Source organism: Leptonychotes weddellii, chromosome 4 (genome assembly GCF_054177405.1).
Source record: "Leptonychotes weddellii isolate Sample4059 chromosome 4, ASM5417740v2, whole genome shotgun sequence".
NCBI lineage: Eukaryota > Metazoa > Chordata > Mammalia > Carnivora > Phocidae > Leptonychotes > Leptonychotes weddellii.
This window is the reverse complement of record NC_138372.1, coordinates 44,373,874-44,393,867: the sequence shown is the minus strand read 5'-3', so window position 1 is coordinate 44,393,867 and position 19,994 is coordinate 44,373,874. Positions and strand designations below refer to the sequence as shown.

Sequence of the window (19,994 nt, the reverse complement as noted above, 5' to 3'; positions counted from 1 at the left end):
CTTGTTCCTGGGGACAGAGCAGAAAACTGGTCATACAAGGGCTCTGACCCCAAGGAGCAAACAGGATGACTTCAGAAAGTGTTACATGTTATAGACACAAAGGAAGTGGGTAACAGGTTACAAAGGATAGGAGTGGGGGGGCAGGGGGCAGGTAGGTCATTCACTGTTACTGATTCTGAAAGATGACAACAGATCTGAAGAACTGAATGGTGAAAAGAAGCCAGCCACTAGAAGAACTAGAAAGAGACTATTCTAGGCAGAGGACAGAAAAGTTAAGAAAGACCTGATGTATTAAAAACAGCTTAACTTCCTCAAGAAATAGAAAGTTAGTGCAGCACAGTAGGCATGGGGAGTGTGGCATCAGGAGAGTTTGGGGAAACTTGGGGAAGTGTAGTGACATCAACAATGCAGTGGCTGGCAAAGGCAAAATAAGATACCAACGTTCACTGGGAATCATCTGGAGAGGTAAAGAGAGGCCAACAGATAGGCACCCTAGAAACCAAGGCAGAAAATCATTTCACAAAGGAAACATCAAGTAAGATAAGGATAATATATAATAGTTTGCCAAATCCAGGAGGTGAAGGCCTTAGAGAAAAGAAACTCAAGTGCAGTGGGTTGAAGAGGGAATGAAAGTTCAAGAAATATAAAGGATGAGTATTAAAAAACTCAAATAATTTGACTGCATAGGGAAGGGGAAATACCGTGTGGTTCTAATAGAGAGTGATGGCTCTTCGTTCTTTCTCTTTAAGATAGGGAAGATTTGAATAAGTTTTGAATAATATGTTGAGAGGAAGGAGCCAAAGGAGAGGAAGAAGTTGTAAATACAGAAAGAGGACAAATGATAGAGCAAAGTTTTAGACGAGGTAGAACGGATGGGATCTAGAACTAGAGTCAAAGATAAGGAGGTCATTCTCCTGAGGGGAGAAAAGCTAGGGGCTCAAACAGGGACTGATAAAAGTTTGCAGAGAGAAACATGAGGGGAACTGTGTGGTTGTTCTTAGTCTTTATATGGCTGGGCATTGTTATGGGAACAGGTAGACTTGGCTGTAGCAGCATTTGTAGAGGCAACAATCTGCACAATAATTCCACTATCTCTGTAGTGTTTCAGCAGCCTTAGGACTGGAGACGCAAATAACCTATTACTTTCTGTCATCTATACCATTTTTGCAGTTTTTAAGGAATATTGCCTCGCATTGTAAAAATGCACAGCTCTGTCTACCACTCCAGCAAAAAAATGGAAAGTTCTTTGATTATTCTCAATATCTGTCTTTCTCAGTGCCTTGAACAAAGTAGGAACTCAATAAAGACTGGTTCAAAGAATGGATATAGTCACATAACATTTTAAAATACTGCAATACAGTTCAAGAAAATCCTATACTTCACCACTACCTCATATAAAGTCAATGACATCATAAAGACTAAGTTTACTACTTAAGTCAGATGTTTGGAGCAATAAAGTAACAGATTAGGATACACCCTTTAATTAGCCACTTGTTTTAACAAAACACATCATTAAAAGTAATGTTGCCTTATTTCATGACAGTCTTAAAATACAGCATCTAAATCCCAATCCTTATTTTATTTTATTTATTTTTTTTAAAGATTTTATTTATTTATTTGACAGAGAGAGAGACACAGCGAGAGAGGGAACACAAGCAGGGGGAGTGGGAGAGAGAGAGAAGCAGGCTTTCCGAGGAGCAGGGAGCCCGATGCCGGGCTCGATCCCAGGACCATGGGATCATGACCCGAGCCGAAGGCAGACACTTAACGACTGAGCCACCCAGGCGCCCCCAATACTTATTTTAAATGAAAATACAGATGAACAGTTAGCTAATTGCTTTTAACTCAGAAACCCTATATACTTGCATTCCACTTACAACAAAAGCTATTTACCTCTACACTGTAAATGCTGCTTTAAATTATGGTTATTTCCAGTAGACTTCATAGGTGGCCAGAAACCTTCTCTGATTTCTCTCATTTTTTTGAACTACTCAAATTAGGAGATTGCTAGGGAATCTCACCAACCAATTATCACCTCCTGATCCAGTCTGTATACATTCCATTATGCACACACCCCTCTACACACAACTAAACAACTAGCTTGGGGATGGGCACCATCAACAGCACCTTGTGGACAGACCATTAAGCATCAAACTTGCCCAATAAGGATTAGAAACTACACCTGAATGCCAGCTCTCTGATGGCTGAGCATCTCCAAAAGGTGAGACGTCATTTTACTGAGGGGAATACTGGGGACAGATTCTGCCTGTCCAAACCTAACACAAATTAATTAGAAATACTAAACATGCGGGGCGCCTGGGTGGCTCAGTTGGTTAAGCAACTGCCTTCGGCTCAGGTCATGATCCTGGAGTCCCGGGATCGAGTCCCGCATCGGGCTCCCTGCTCAGCAGGGCGTCTGCTTCTCCCTCTGACCCTCTCCCCTCTCATGTGCTCTCTCTCTCTCAGTCTCTCTCTCTCAAATAAATAAATAAAATCCTTAAAAAAAAAAAAAAAAGAAATACTAAACATGCACAGGGGCACCTGGGTGGCTCAGTGGGTTAAGCGTCAGGGTCTTCATCTCAGGTTCCTGAGTTCAGGCCCTGCTGGGCGCAGAGCCTACTTTAAAAACAAAAACCAAAACCTAAACACGCACAAAGTGCAAACGAAATGCCACTTGGCATTTCGTTTGCACTTTGTGCGTGTTTAGGTTTTTTCTTTAAAGAATATGCTGTCCACTGGAGGGCGAAGGGGGGGCCCGCAAGAAAAGGGGAATACAAGCCCCCCACCCCCCAACATGTCTTCTTCTGCACACAGGAAATACGTGGAAATATCCCTTCTAAATGACTTCTACAAAATCGGATGTCCTGAGATCCTGGAGAAGCTCTCATGATCCAGGAACCAAAACCACCTCTTGGTCACCTGTGTCCAAGCAGAGCAAAGTGGTTTGGGTGGGAGAGGAGTTTCGGAGGGGGCCTTCGCTCCCAAGTGGCACAAAGATCCGTATAAGAAGGCTGTTCAGCAGACAGAAGGCGAGAGAGTCGGTGGCCCAGAGGGAGAAAATAGGGCAGCAAGGAGTAAAGGGGATGGACACTTGGCTCCAGCCACAGCTGTCAGAAGCATGATCAGGGGGGAGTAAGAGGAACCTCCTCCGTCCCTACCTCCAGAGCTCCCTTTACCCTTCCCTCGTCTCCAGACACAAACATACACACACTCAAACACACACACGCCTGCCTCGCGACCCGCAGGTGGCACTCCCGCGGTCAAGGGCGACAGGAGACGCGGAGGGCAATGAGCCCGGTCCGCGGCGCAGGTGGCCCAGCTTACTCCTCAGGCTCACCTGCGGAGAACTGGGGGCCCCGGGCACCTCGCCTCCGCCCCTCGGCCCCCCTCGCCCTCTCGTACTCACCCAGATGATAAGGCTGTCGCACAGCGGCAGCTCGGACTGCGGAAGCGGCTGCGTCTCTTCCATGGCCGGGGCCGCCGTCGACTACGCCGCTGACAGGGACACCTCCCTCCTCCCCGCGCTCCGCCAGGAGCCGGCGTCGACGACCTACTCGCCGGCGGGGAAAGCTCGGTAGCCAGGCCCAGCCCGCGCGGCTCACGCGCGAAGCCTCGCGCTGCCGACGTCGCCGGCGTAACCCCCTCCTCGCCCCCGCCCCCGGCCCTACTCCGCCCCCCTCCGCAGTTAGCCCCCTCCTCGGTCTGGCCCGACTGCGCGGCTCAGCACCTGAGCCCCGCCCCCTCCCGCCCCGCCCCCTCCCGCCCCTCCCACTCTTCCCCCCACCTCCCGCCCACTCCCGCACACCTCTCCCCGCCGCACTGAGTGACCAGAGCGCGCACCAGTCACAAAGAAAGTAGGTGCCCGAGAGGGGCGGCAGGGGCGGCAGGGGGCGGGAAGAGCGGGGATAGGTTGCGCAGGAGGGATTGCTGATTGGACGCACCCTCTTGGCTCCGACCAATCAATGTGAGACAAGACAGCCTCCGGGAGGGAGCGCGAGAGGGTGGGAAGGGGTTTGTGACCTGGCAGGTGCGGTGAGGACGGGGGCGGGGAGCGCGCGTGCGCGGCGGGGCATTGTAGAGGCTGAAGCTCGCGCAGCCCCAAGGGCAGAAGAGGCAGCGGGGCTCCGAGCGTAAGTAGGGCGGGCTCAGACATCTTAGCGCCTTCTTTCTCGAGGTAGGGCAGCTCCTGGCTACACCTGTGGAGACCCACGCTCTGCTGCCATCATGTCTTCAGAAACAGATCCTACCCAAGAATAAAAAACTCTCGCGATAGGGAGAGCTGATTTTCTCCTGGGCGCTCAATGGCAAAGGACATTTTAATTTGCAGGCATGGCAACGAAATGTGTTTGCTAAGGGGGGAAAAATACCATAAAGCTGCTTAAATTAAATAAGCTCTCACAAGATCACAAGCCACGGGCAATTTTATTTGAAATGGGGCAAAAGGGAAGACCATTTTCAGGTAGGAAAATGGAAAATGAAATCACCTTGAAGTTTTCAAAAAACATGGAAGATATCAGTGTAAAATGCTTCCGATTTTCCTTTGGAGGTTGAAAACCTGTCTTTTTTGAGAATGTGAGGGAGGGGCTGACTTAAAGTTGGAAGCTCTCCAAGGTACTGATGTATGGCTTAGGCTGTTGAACTGGGTTGGGATATTCTTACTCTTGCTGTTGATTTCCATCACTTCACTCATTCATAAACTCATCAGTTCATGCGCTGTGTAAAAATGCAGCTGGCTCGTTTATACTGCCGCGTCTTTATATTTAGACATTGAAAGTTAAAAACTGATAGATGACTGCAATTAAAAGCTCTCAAATGTAAATCAGTCTCATTCTAAGAATAGAGTCCTTGCCTTTGCTATCAAGTTTCTTAACATTATTCCAGAACTTTCTTACCCCATGTGGAGTCGTTTTATATTTCTGGACACTAGCAACATCAATAAAGTGACTTAATGAAGAGGAGAAGATCTAGGAATTGAAGACCTGGTCTGAGTCTTGACTTTACTCCCCACTGGCTGTTAACAGCTTTCTCCTGTGGAATCCAACGTCCACATTTCTACAGTGATGCTAGCATATGACACTAACCTGCCCGGTCTCGTTCACAGGGGCAAAACCGATAATGGATGTGGAAGAGTTTTATGAATTGGATAGTCCTTTACAAATATGAGTTACTACAATCATATATGCTTATCACTAAGAGCCACAGGTGAATTACCAGGAATATTTAAGAAAAGTAACTGGGGGGCAACTGAGTTATTCTTCTGAGCTCTGTAGAAGCAGAGAACAGATCCTCAGAGAAGGATGCTCTGTTGTCTTCATGATACTAGGTCTAATGGGAAAATATGTGAAGGACATGATCAGTGAATTCAAAGAAGAAATACAAATAATTCAAGGAAATATGAAAAGGTTAGAAAAATGCAAAACATAAATCATTGAAATAAAACAATGAAAAAAATAATGTTGAGAAGAGTGAAGTGCACTTTCATACAAAGCTGGAACAAACATTTTAGAATAATTTTTCTATTTTTTTTAAAAGATTTTATTTATTTATTTGACAGAGAGAGACACAGCGAGAGAGGGAACACAAGCAGGAGGAGTGGGAGAGGGAGAAGCAGGCTTCCCGCTGAGCAGGGAGCCCCATGCGGGGCTCGATCCCAGGACCCTGGGATCATGACCTGAGCCGAAGGCAGACGCTTAACGACTGAGCCACCTTTTCTAATTTTCTGTCAATGTTTGTCAAGAAACTTTAAAATAGCCATGCTATTTAAACCCATGATTCTATAATTCCACTTCTGGTCATAAATTCTATTGAAATTATCAAAAATGTAGTCAGGTTATGCAAAATGTTATGTACTGCAATTCTATTTATGCTGATCAATCCACATACAATAAGCAAGAAAGGTTAACTACATTATAGCCAGTTTACAAGATAGATTATTTGGCAACTAATAAAAACAATGCTTTGGAGAATAATATAAATTCATAATGATATATAACATTAAATTAAAAATTCGTATATAAAAGTATGAGCCATATGATCTCAACATTATAAATATTTATTTAATATGTGCACAGCAAGAAGACAAAGGAATGTTCATCAAACTGTCATTTTTATTTATGGATAAAGGGATTATTTTCTGTAATCTATATTTTTTAACCTGCAATTAGTTTGTATTACTTTATAATTAGAAATATATATATATTGAAAAAAAGCCTAATACAATATAGTCTATCATTTTCCAACTGTTGACATTCATTTCTAAAAGTTGGCATCTATATTTGGAGCACTGAATAAAACTGATTTTTAAACACTAGTTGTGGGGTTGTAAATTGGAATAATCTTTTGAAAAATTTTTGACAGTCTATATCAAGAATCTTTAAAATGCTCAAAGCCTTTAAACCAATAGTTTCACTTCCAGAATCTATTCTAAGAAAATAATCAGATGCCAACAAAATTGTTGATTGCAGTGCTAGTTATCAAAGTAGAAAAAGAAACAGCCATTAAATGTCTGAAAGAAGAGTGATTAAATACATTATGGTATATCCATACAATGAAATATATTGTAGCTATTAAAATATTTTGAAAGAAGTTTAATTGCTCAGGAAAAGGCTTAAAGAATAATATCAAAAGGAAAAATTGATGATACAAATCTGTATATACAGTATGGCTCTCTCCCACTCTCACTGTTTTATATATATATATATATATACTATATATGGAAATTTATGTATGGATCCCTATTTTGTATGCATGTGAGTGTATATATATACCCACTGAGAGAGAGAGAGAACGAGAAGAGAGACTAAACAAACCAAAATGTTAATAGTAATTTTGATGATATCAGGGTATTGAAATAATGGGTAAGTTTTACCTTCTTTGTACTTTACAGTAATTTAAAATTTTTCTTCAGCGATTTTATTATCAGACAAAAAAACTGAAGGCTGGAAATGATTAAAATTTTTAATATGGCCAGATCTTAATGTGGAAGAATACATATAAGAATACACACACACACACACACACATACACACACCTCTGTGTCTGTACAGAAGGAGATCGAAAAGAGAGTTGGTTAGAATTAAGCACAAACTTTAGTGTTACGGAGACCTGATATGATTTCTTATTGCCTGGGTGATCTTGAGCAAGTCACTTCATTTCAGTAAGCTTCAGTTTGTCTCTGCAAAATAGAATAATACTTGTATTATTATTATTACTACTACGTATTTCTATATTAGTTATGTATTTTTTGGTGGTAAGTGGGAGAAGTCAAACCTGGGTAACTTTATAAATAACAATGTTGTTGCAAGGATATGAGAAATCTTACAGATTCAGAGGAGTATTTGAAGAAGCTAGCATGGGCAAGAGCAGGTCCCAAAGCCACTCATAAGATGTAGGTAACAATCTATGGAAGTTTTTCAGGAGAACACCACCTAGATGAATATGATCAAGTGGCTGCTAAGTTTTTCTGAGTCATTCTATTCAAGATTCAATTTCCAGAGAGGGCATCCTATTGGCCTGGTATAGGATATGTGTTCAGCCCTTTGCCATAAACGGAGCATGTCCCCAGACTATCTGTTCCACCAGGACTAGTACCAAGGTGAAATTATGGGGTGGTTGATGGAGGGTGGGGGAGATGGATGCCTGCAGACAAAAATAATAATTTCACATGGTTCCTGTGAAGATCAAATGAATATAAAATGCTTAACAGAACATTGCTCAGTACACGTTATTATACACACTGTGTATATGTCTTGGGCTGTGTGTGTGCATGCTTATGTTTCCACTCATTTTTTAAAACAAAGTAAACATATTAGAATATTAGCAGTGGTTATTCGTTGTGATTATTAATTTTTATTTTCCAATTTCATCAAAGTGAACAAATACCACCTTTTTAATTAAAACAAAAGATAAGTAAAATTAAATTAAAATTAAAAAAAATAAAAACAAGTATTTTCTTAGAGAAAGATAGGATCAGGATGAGGTTTTAGACTCTGAATTGGGCTATAAGTGGAAGGAGAAATGATAAAAGAGAATCTCTGATTAGGTATCTCAAATAGAACCGTAGTAGGCTCTACTTGTAAAGAGGAAATCTGTACCTTGCACATACAAGTGATGGTGAGAAGAGATAGAAACGTCAAAGGTTTCCCCTGCTGATATCTAGATACCCTGAATGGCTGAGAGTAGACCTCAGGTAGAGGAAAACTCTGGCCTGGACAGGCACTGATCTAGATGTTCAGACACAGCACCCATTCTAGCAGAGTGACCATACCAGCTACAAACCTTCCAGGTGGACCTCATTAGCAAAGCACTTATTTCTGAAGCAATCTATTGGGCCCCATATACAAGATCCTTACAGCATTGTTTAGGTGCAGCTGTACCTTGCATAGTCCCTCAACCAGAAATCCTACAGATGTTTTAAGGACAGAAAGGGAAAAGGGATAAAGAAAGGGAGGGTAGGAGGGAAAAAAATGCAAAATAGGCTAGATCTCAGCAACAGAGAGAAGAAGCCAGAATGGTGTAAGATCTACCAGAGGGGTTAACTTGGTTTTCTATATGATACCTCCAGGATTGGTCTTCAGTCCACACTATCCAAAGAACTATAGCAGACTCAGGTTATGTCCAATCAGCATCAAGGTCCACAGGCAGTTAAATGTAACAGCAGATACTTCTAGATTGATAATTTTCAGAATCTGAGAGATACTTTGGAATGATGGTGTCTAGGCTCTGGGAAAGATTTAAAAGCCCTTGTCAGAGTTCTAGGGAAGAGAAATGGTGACAAAAATTGACATTTTAAAACTTCTACTTCTTAGGCATGTGATCCCAGTGGGCATTAGTGCCTAGATCTACTAACTACTGTACTGGGTTTAGGGAGCAAGGCCAATCCCAGGCACTAACCATGGGTAAGCTTTGGCTTTCTAATAAAGAGAAAATCTTGGACGGCACTGACTTGGATACTCAGTAGATCTGAACTTCTAGGTGATGGGGTTGGGAGAGACTTCATCTCCACAGATACTTCCAGCTGGGGTACCTATTTGGGTAGAGACTAGAGGAAGGGGATCAAGGATGTGGACTACTTCTCACTGTATAAAAGGAAATACTTATCTAGGGGCGCCTGGATGGCTCAGTTGGTTAAGCGACTGCCTTCGGCTCAGGTCATGATCCCAGGGTCCTGGGATCGAGCCCCACATCGGGCTCCCTGCTCAGCCAGAAGCCTGCTTCTCCCTCTCCCACTCCCCCTGCTTGTGTTCCCTCTCACACCGTCTGTCTCTCTCTCTCTCTCTCTCTGTCAATTAAATAAATAAAATCTTTAAAAAAAAAAAAAAGGGAAATACTTATCTATTCCTCACACTGGCCAGGAACTGAGTCCTGTTATGAAACTAAAGCTACATGGAGACTGTAGGTGACACCAAGAATTTTGCTTTTGGTGCTTTTATAGACTTAAGTTCAAGAGACTTCTATATCCTTTAGTGAAACTGCCTTTTGATGCATTTCAGTTCAGTGCTTGCAAGCAATGTTATCACTAACCTGGTGGGCTGCCCAAAGAGAAACTATTTTAAGATTTTGATTGGAGAAATTCAAGTTAAGGGTGAAGGCATCTCTGTTACTGGGGCATGTACATCTGTATAGTACAAGGGATTTTAAAATTACACTATAAGAAAAATTGCAGGAAGTAGACTCTGAGATGGAAATTAGCAGGCAGGAGGTTTATTAAGAAGTGGTCTTGGGAATTGAGGGCTGTGGAGGAGAAGAAAGGGAAGCAGAAGTGCACAGAGGGAGAAAGCAGGCTGTGGTGCAGTTACCTAATGAAAGTTTCAACCAACCTCTGGGGAGCTCTGAAGCTAGAGTGGCCCTTCCAGGTTGTCTGAGTTTGGATGAAAGTGACTTAGTCTTTATGCCTCCATGTTGATCAATCATTGGATGTGAGCTCTCCTGAAAAGGTGGTGTGCCAGCCAAGGCAATTCACAACAGCATTCCCAAATGTTGGGGATCTGGGAATCACATCACATTATCTTCCGGGTGGAGGTGGTATGCCATCATTCAGAATGGTAAAGCATGGTGTCAGAAATGGAAAAGTATCTCTAACGGTGGCAATAGTATAACTGCAAAGTTAAAATGGTCACAGAGGAAGAATGTTGGCATTGTCTCTTATATTGAAAAAGCTCCAAAATGGGGATTGTAGTCACAGCTATAATTTCATGTAGGGACTTGGTGTCAAATCACTAAATAGATGTCACCTTAGAGTAGTTGGGAAACAGAAATTACAAAAAGATAAATCACAGCACAGGGTAATATTATAAATTGAATTTTTAAAAAGATTTATTTGCTTATTTGAGAGAGGGGGTGGGGCAGAGGGAGAGAGACAATGTCAAGCAGACTCCCCACTGAGTGCAGAGCCTGACGAGGGGCTGGATACTACAACCCATGAGATTATGATCTGAGCCAAAATCATGATGGGTCAGATGTTTAAATGACTGAGCCACCCAGGCGCCCCTAGAAATTGTATTAAAACTGATGGAAAGGGATGTTTAGTTTGCCATTTATTGAGTTAAAATTAATATAACCATCTTATTTATTAGGCATATTTAAATTCATCCCAAAGTCCTAAGTGAAATAAAATTGGACATAATTATTTCATCTTGTCCTAAAGTAACTCAGATGATTAAAAAAATTAATAAAAAGATATATGTACTCTGTTTTCAAAAACTTAAAAATAGGTAATAAAAAGACATTTAGTAAAATGTACTGATAGTGTTACCAATCTAAAGTATCACTGAAACCTATAAATCCTATACTTTATATTTCAGTTTAAGTGAATCACAAGACATGTCATCATTTTACACTCTGTTAAAGAGATGATCCATGCTTATCATTCTATTGGTGACCCTATTTTTTATGTAAAAAAAATCCTTCTAATCCATGTAAGCAGATTTTAAAAATAAAGGCCAATATTTAAACATATTTTGAGATTTTAACACTTTTTTAATTGAAGTACAGTTTACACAAAATGTTACATTATTTTCAGGTGTACAAAATCGTGATTTGACAACTCTCTACATTATGCTATGCTCACCACAAGTGTAAACTTGAACTTTTACTTCAAACATAATTCTCCTTATAAACTTCACATGATTTTTCTGAAGAATAACTAAACTGACCATTTGGATTAAATAACTGGCCTATTCTTTACAGTGTATTTTTTTCTGTACAAAGTTCTTTTTTGGTTATAGTTAACCAACCACATTTTCTTTTCCATATATATATTTTAAGAGTAACAAAAATAATTATCCTTTGCCCTTAAATACTTCAGCATCTATCTCCTAAGAATAAGGACACTCTCTTAAGATAACCATATGTAATTGTCACACTTGGGAAATTTAAATTTAATATTATTATTTAATATGAAATACTTCTTTAAATTTACCTAATTGTCCCCAAATTTTTTTCTCTTTTTTTTTTCCCTCTGGAATCCAAAATCAAGGAATCAAGAATCATTGTGTTTATGGCCATGTCTCTTTTGTCTCCTCTAATGTAGGTCAGTTCCCTATCTGGACGTGTGTATGTATTGTGATATTTCATGACAACAACATTTTTGATAGTCCAGTCCAGCAAGATTTGTCAGATTGTTTCTTCATGATCAGATTTATTTCATGATCATGTTTAGCAGAGGTTATATTGTGAGCTCAGTGCACCACATTGGCAGGAGCATAGTATTGGATTGTCCAGTTATGGGAGATGTTAAATTTTATCATTTAGTTAGGATGGTGTCCACCAGATTTCTCCATTGTAAAGATACTTATCCCACTGCAATTAGTAAATCTTGAGACTGTGTGGATATATGGTTCCTCAAAAGTTTATCACACAGAGCTTTTAGCATCCATGTTCTGTCTGAATTAATTATTACTATGGTGGTCATAAAATGGTGATTTTCTATTTCTGTTATCCCTCTTATATCCATTAATTGGCACTATTCTGTTTTTATTTTTTTTAACATTTTTTAAAGATTTTATTTATTCATTTGAGAGAGAGAGAGCACAAGCAGGGGGAGAAGCAGAGGCAGAGGGAGAAGCAGACTCCCAGGTGACCTGGGAACTGGATGTAGGGCTTGATCCCAGAACCTGGAGATCACAACCTGAGCCGAAGGCAGAGGCTTTATCATCTGAGCCACCCAGGTGCCCCACTATTCTGTTTTTACAAAAAAGGGTTTTTCCTCTTCTGTCCATACCCACCTTTAAATTTTTTAAGTGTAATTATGGATTCATAAATGTATTTTTATTCAATATGATATAATCCATTCTTGTCACTATTCATTTTAATCATCAAATTTTCCCAAGATCAGCCAGTGGGAACCCTTTCAAGTTGGTCTCTGTGTCCTTTCTGCATACCTCTCCTGTTTTTTAAATGCTTCTGTACTTTCTGGGACAAGATGTTTCAGGTGCTTTCATGTCCCTATCCTGGAATCATCCATTTCTCCAAGAAGCCCTGGCTCCATTTTGTGAGGAATGATGTTTAGTAAGGCTGAATTTCTGTAACCAAACATGGTTCCATTTTATAATGATAATTTCATTCATTGGACATTCGATTTTAGTCCCCTGTTAAAATGAGCATGTTCCTGTAAAAATTCAGTATTGAACCTAATAGTCATTTATTACATTTTAGGGTGAAAGTATTTATCATGTCATGTATTTTATAAGGGCTAAAAAGCTAAGGGAATGAAGACACTGAACAATGTGAAAGTGGGAGGGACAATGGAGAAGTGAGAGGGACCCTGATGAGGAAAGAAGGCGGGTGTCAATTTCTTCTCTTCCAGGCACCTCACATGCAGGACATAAATTAATCCTCACGTAAATCCTTATTTCTGCAAATGAGGAAGTTAGTTACAATGCACATGGCAGGCAGCCCATGTGCCCCTTTTGTAACTGGAGAAGCCTTGCCTGTGCCTTCTACGACACCACGCCATTCTGCAAGCCAAGCAAGGAGGTCTGTGGGCTGAGAAGAAAAAGTTCACCCACTTCTAAATTTGAGAAACGCAAGCTGTGAACATGCTGCCTTCCTATTTCACTTGCAGTTACTCATTGTGACTTGCATGCACAGCCACCCTCACAAACTTTGTCCTTTGGTTGAAAAAAATAGCTTCAAGTGTTTCTCTCTACTGCTCAGGAAGCCTGTGGGAAACAATTCTATTTCATTTGCTTTCAGTGTTGATTCAAAAAGAACAGATAAGCATCTCAAATTGAATGCTGTCTCAGTTGGATTATTCATTACAAGTATTGCCTATTGCCAGAAGTTAGTGCTAGTGGTGGGAAAGCTTGTTGCAGGCTTGTAAGAGATAACTGAGACAAGTTGCCTGGAAAACAATGTTGGGTACAAAGCCCAGAAGAACATGTTTTTCTCCCCTTCTTCTTATTACCTTGGTGAAGTTCCTGAACCTTCTTGGTTCTCAGTTTCTCACTATAAATGGGGATAATAATAGCTTGCCTGCCTGAAGAAAGAAGGCAGGATATCTAGGATAACATCACCAACCACATTTTAAGTGCATTCTATAAATAGAACATTTCCTTTGACTCTGGAAATGTGGGGAATTATAAGGCAGAGTTTCTACCCTTACTATACTTACCACGTAATTAAGGATGCTGGACTTGCACATCAAAAAGGCAAATAAATAATACAGAGACATAGTTGTAACAAATCATATGTCAAAGAGGAGAGAAAGAATTAATCACCAAGGACATTATAAGCTTCCCAACTTAAGATAATAGTAAAGTACAGCTTTCTCTTTTTTCCTACCAATGTTTGAAAGAAAAGAGAGAAAAAGGAAGGAACAAAGGAACAAAAGGATGAGTGAAAAGTGAAGGGGGGAAGGGAAGGAAAAAAAGAAAACACAGGAGGAGCCGTAAAGGTAACTTCATAGGTAAATATATGTCAGTATTTTAAGTTGCAACTCCTATTTTTCCTATGTGATTTTTTTAAAAACTGCATAAGATAATAATTATAAATCTATGTTGATGAGTAACAATGTATAAAAATGTAATCTGTAGCAATAACAACATAAAGGGAAGGATGGAGTTGCATACAAGAAAACTTTTATATATAAAATTGAAACTAACTTGATACTCATTCAAAGTGCATTGCTATAAATTAAATTGTTAATTGTAATCCCCCTAATTAGATGGCAAACCACTAAGAAAATAACTTAAAAATGTGTAGGAAAAAAAACCATGGTATACTAGAAAATACATATTTAACACAAAAGAAGGCAGTTACGGAGGAAATGAGAAAAAGATATAGGACGTATAGAAAACATAGCCAAATAGAAGTCCTTCTTTATCAGTAATTACTTAAATGTCAATAGAATAAAAAATACAAACAAGGGGTGCCTGGGTGGCTCAGTCGGTTAAGCGTCTGACTTCAGCTCAGGTCATGATCTCGGGGTCCTGGGATCGAGCCCCACGTCGGGCTCCCCGCTCAATGGGGAGTCTGCTTCTCTTCTCCCTCTCCCTCTGCCACTCGTCCTCTCTCTCTCTCTCTAATAAATAAAAATCTTAAAAAACAAACACATAACCAAAGACTCCAAACAAAAGGCAAATAATGGGAGAATGGAGTAAAAAACATGACTCAGCCACATGTTATCTACAAGAGGCTCACTTTAGATCCAAAGAAAGCTAAGTTGACAGAGGATATGAAATATATTCCATGCACATACTATTCAAAAGATAGCTGGATTGGCTATATTAATATCAGACAAAATAGAGTTTAAGAAAGAAATTGTTACAATGGACAAAGAAGGACATTACATAATGAGTAAAAATCAACCCATCAAAAAAATACACTAATTATAAACATATAAACCGAGGCCCAAAATATATGAAGCAAAAACTGACAATTACAGATAAAATAGTTCAACAATAATAGTAGGACACTTATATACCCCACTTTCACTAATGGATAGAACAATGAGACAGAAGATCAACAAGGAAATAGAAGCCTTGAACAACACTATGAAACAACTAGATCTAAGCGACCTATATAGAACACTCTACCCAATAGCAGAATATACATTCTTCTCAAGTGCACATAGAACATTCTCCAGAAAAGACCACACATTAGGCCATAAAGTAAATCTCAGTACATTTTAAATGACTGAAGCCATACAGTGCATTTCCTCTGACCACAATGGAATAAAATTAGAAGTAACTGTAAAACTCCTAGAAGAAAAACAGAGGAAAGGCTCAGGACATTGTGTTTGGCAATGATTTCTTGCATATAATTCCAAAAGCACAAGCAACACAAGCAAAGTTACAAAAGTAATTGAACCAAAAATCTTCTGCACAGCAAAGGAGGTGGCCAACAGAATGAAAAGGCAAACTAAGAATGGGAAAAAATATTTTAAAATCATATATCGGATAAAGGATTAATATCCAATATATGTTTTTGCTCAAGAGCCAAAACAAATAACTTAATTAAAAAATAGGCAACGAACTTGAGTTGACATTTCTCCAGAGAAGGCATACAGTGGCTAACAAGTATATGAAAAAATGCTCAACATCACTAATCATCAGAGTAATGCATATCAAAACCACAATGAGATATCACTAATATCTGTTAGGATGTCTAATATCTATATATATCTATCTGTATATATATATCTGTATCTATCTATCTATCTATAAGTTAATAAGTGTTCATAAGGATATGGAGAAATTGGAGCCCTTGTACATTGTTGGTACATGTAAAATACAAAATGGGGCAGCCTTTGTGGAAAACATTATGGGATTTCCTCAAAAAATTAAGATTAGAACTACCATCTGGTCTAACAAGAATATATCTAAAAAAATTAAAATTAGGATTTCAGTGAGATACATGCACTTCCCATGTTCATTGCAGCATTATTTCAATAGCCAACATATAGAAATAACTTAAATGTCCATCAACTGATGAATGTGGTATATACATACAGTAGAATATTACTCAGCTTTTAAAAAGAAGGAAATCTGCTGTATGTGACAACATGGAATAGCCTAGAGGACATTATGGTAAGTAAAATAAGCCAGTCACAGAACAAATACTGCCTGATTCCACTTATATGAGGTATCTAAAATAGACTCTTAGACACAGAGAGTAGAATGGTGGTTGCCAAGGGCTGGAGAAAGGGGAAAATAGGGAGTTGCTGTTCAATGGGTACAAAGTTTCAGTTATGTAAGATAAGTTCTAGAGATCTGCTTTACAACATTGTGCCTATAGTTAACAATATTGTACACTTAAAATTTTTTAAGATAGTAGATTTCATGTTTAATGTTCTTACCACACACACATAAACACACACACACACACACACACAAATCCTTTCAGAAGGAAAGAATGGAGAGAGGAAGGGAGGGAGGGAGGAAGAAAGAAAGAACAGAAGGAGAACTGGCAAATTCACAAATATGTGGAAATTAGACCACACATTCTTAAACAACCAATGGGTCAAAAGGGAAGTCACAGAAAATTAGAAAATTCTGTGAGATGAGTGAATAAAGAAACACAACACACACCAAAACTCATGTGATGCAGTTAAAATTGCTCAGAGGGAAATTTGTGGTTCTAAATGCCTACATTTTAGGAAAAGAAAAATCTTATATCAATAATCTCACTTTCCTAAGCAACTAGCAAGGAAAGAGCTAACTAAACCCAAAGCAAGCAGAAGAAAGTAATAAAGATTTGAATAGAGATAAATGAAATAGAAAAATAATAGAGTAAATGAAATAAAAAGTTGGCTCTTTGAAAAAGTAACAAAATTACCAAACATTTAGCTCTGCTAATCAAGGGAGAAAGAAAGATTCAAACTACTAAAATAAAAAATGAAATGGGACATTACTGTTGACTTTATAAAAATAAAATTTATAAGGGAATACTATGAATATTTTTAATGTGATATTTTACATTATTTTGTGAAACACACACAGCTTCTAAAAGCTGCACAGCAGTACACAGCTTACATGTACTGATTTCACATAGCCATGGTCCATTTCAGGCCACGTGGGGTTATACCATGCTCTTTTACACTTGGCCCATTGCCAGCAAAAAGCCCAATGTGTATTCTTTTTTTTTCTTAAGTTTTTATTTATATTCCAGTATAGTTAACGTACAATATAATATTAGTTTAAGGTGTACAATATATTGATTCAACACTTCGATACAACACTCGGTGCTCATCACAACAAGTGCACTCCTTAATCCCCATCACCTACTTTACCCATCTTCACCACTTACCTCCCCTCTGGTAACTATCAGTTTGTTCTCTATAGTTAAAAGGCTGTTTCTTGGTTTACCTCTCTCTCTCTCTCTCTTTTTCCCTTTGCTTATTTGTTTTCTTAAATTGCACAGATGAGTGAAATCATATGGTATTTGTCTTTCTCTGACTTCTTTCGCTTAGCATAATACTTTCTAGCACCATCCAGGTTGTTGCAAATGGCAAGATTTCATTCTTGAGTGATATTCCATTGTATACATATACCACCTCTTCTTTATTCATTCACCAGTCATCAAACATTTGTGTATCAACAAATTAGATAACCTAGATGAAATAAACATAATTCCTCTAAACACACAAACTACACAAACACCAACTATCAAAACTTACTCAAGATGAAATAGAAAATCTGATCAGACTTAAAACAAGTAAGGAGATTGAATCGATAATCAAAAGCCTCCAACAAAGAAAAGCTCAGAACTGGATGGCTTCACTGGTAGAGTCTACCAAATGTTTCAAGAAATAACACCAATTCTCCTCATACTCTTCCAAAAAATAGAAGAGGAGGGAACACATTATTCTATGAAGCCAGCATTACCCTGATATCAACACCAAAGACATCATGAAAAAAGAAAATGATAGGAAAAATATCCCTTATGAATTTAGATGCAAAGGTCCCCAACAAAATGCCAGCAAACCAAGCCAACAGCATATTAAAAGCATTATATCCCATGACCAAGTAGGATTTATCCCAGGAATGCAAGCGTGGTCCAGCATATGAAAAACAATCAATATATTATAGCATATTAAAAGAAGGAAAGAAAAATCACCCACAGTCATCACAATTGATGCAAAAAAGCATTGGATAAAATTCAGTAATCTTTCATGATAAAAATACTCAGAAAAGTAGGAAAACAAGGCAACTTCCTCAATGTGATAAAGGCCATCTATGACAATCCCACTCAATGTGAAAGAATGAAAGCTTACCCTAAGATCAGAAACAAGACAAGGATGTCTACTTCTGCCACTTCTATTCAACATTGTACTGGAAGTTCTAGTCAGAGCAACAAGGCCAGAAACATAAAATGCATCCAAATTGGAAAGGAAGAGGCCAAACTCTCTCTAGTCACAGATGACATGAATATATTACATATGCACGTTTTTAAGTAAAAACTTGTATGCAAATGTTTATAGCAGCGCTATTCACAATAGCCAAAATGTGGAAACAACCCAGTGTCCATCAACAGCTGAACGGATAAATAAAATGTAGTATACACACTCAATGGGATATTCATCAGCCATAAAAAGGAATGGAAGTACTGATTCATGCTACAACATGGATGAACCTTGAAAACAGTAAGCTATGTGAAAGAAGCCAGACACAAAAGGCCACATACTGTATGACTGTATTTATAGGAAATGTCCACAAAAGGCAGACACAGAAAGCAGATGAGAGGTTGCAAGGTGCTACGGGGAGGAGGGAATGGCCAGTGACTGTCCAATGGGCATAGTGTTCTTTGTGGAATGATGAAGGCATTCTGGAATTAGAAAGTGGTAAGAGTTGCAAAACATTGTGAATGTACTAAGCACCACCAAATTGTATACTTTAAAATGACTAAAAGGGTGAATTTATGTTAGGTGAATTTTATCTCAAAAAATACAGAAGGAAAGAGGAAACATTTAATAATTCTTATTTTATGCCCTGCCTTGTGCTAGTCATTTTCCATCTGTTATCTCACTGATCCAAGTGGACATTTGTCCATAAACAGGTCATGACTTCATTGAAGAGAAGTAAAACTTCAGAATTTGCTCAAATTCCACCTCCTCTATGAAGAATCCCCTTAACTCTCGTAAAACAGAAAAAAAAAAAAAAGGCTATATTGTATGCAATGCTTCTCTACTCCCACCTTCTGATATTTGAACATATTATGCTTTGGTTTTACTTTTAAGTTTGTTTTCTTTTACAGTGTGACATGTTTATTGTCTCTCTTACTAGTCTATGAGCTCCTTAAAATCAGGACTTGTCCTTTGTTTTTACATTTCTGTGCTCAGCACATAGTACATGCTCAACAAAGGTTTTCTCTGGCCAGCTGGGATTTCATATTTGGTTCCTGTAAGTATACTGCATTTATGGCTCCTAAAATAGCCGCGTCTGTTTGACTTGCCAGTGCAACACTCAGCATCCATTTCCCAGAATGAAACTAGGTCACATCTGGGACACGTGAACAGTTTTAAGAAAAGTTCCCTCTGAAACACAAAACCCTTAAGTGTATATCAAATATAATCAAGCTGATCGTGCCAAAAAATTGTAAAGGATTAAAACTTCGCTTCATTATTACATTTTTGGTCTTTGCTCTTTTACCTCATTTAATATGTTTTATAGCAACAGAATGATTTACACATGTTGAAAATCAAAGCAGGATGAAAATGGCAAAAAGAAAAGTCAAGTGTTTTACTTTATGAGTTTTTTTTCTTCCTAAGTCCTCCCCTACACTGTGGTTATTTTATACAAGATCTGTTTATGGAGATGATTTATAAACAAAAGATCTAAGACATCTCTGCTCTCCTGTAAAAAAAAAAAATGCATCAAAAGAGAAAAAAACATGTCTCTATTAATAGAGAGGTTCTGAGGAAGAGGACCTCTCCTGACCACAGTCACATGTAGGATAGTTTATAGGAGAAACCCTTGGGATGAGCTGACTTTGGTGATTTCTGGGAATAACAACAGAATTTGCTGGATGCCCACAAACTTTTTGTTGTACCTCTG

General features: G+C 38.9%; 1 protein-coding gene across 1 annotated transcript in view; it reads right to left on the bottom strand.

The window, feature by feature from the left end:
• HOOK1 (hook microtubule tethering protein 1) overlaps positions 1 to 3,632 on the bottom strand; it is a 64,706-nt gene extending 61,074 nt beyond the window's left edge. The window contains exon 1 of the mRNA XM_081818503.1: positions 3,407 to 3,632. Coding sequence (XP_081674629.1) covers positions 3,407 to 3,469 — 63 coding nt within the window. The 5' untranslated portion in view covers positions 3,470 to 3,632. The remainder of the gene's footprint in view (positions 1 to 3,406) is intronic.
• Between the last annotated feature and the right edge of the window lie 16,362 nt (positions 3,633 to 19,994).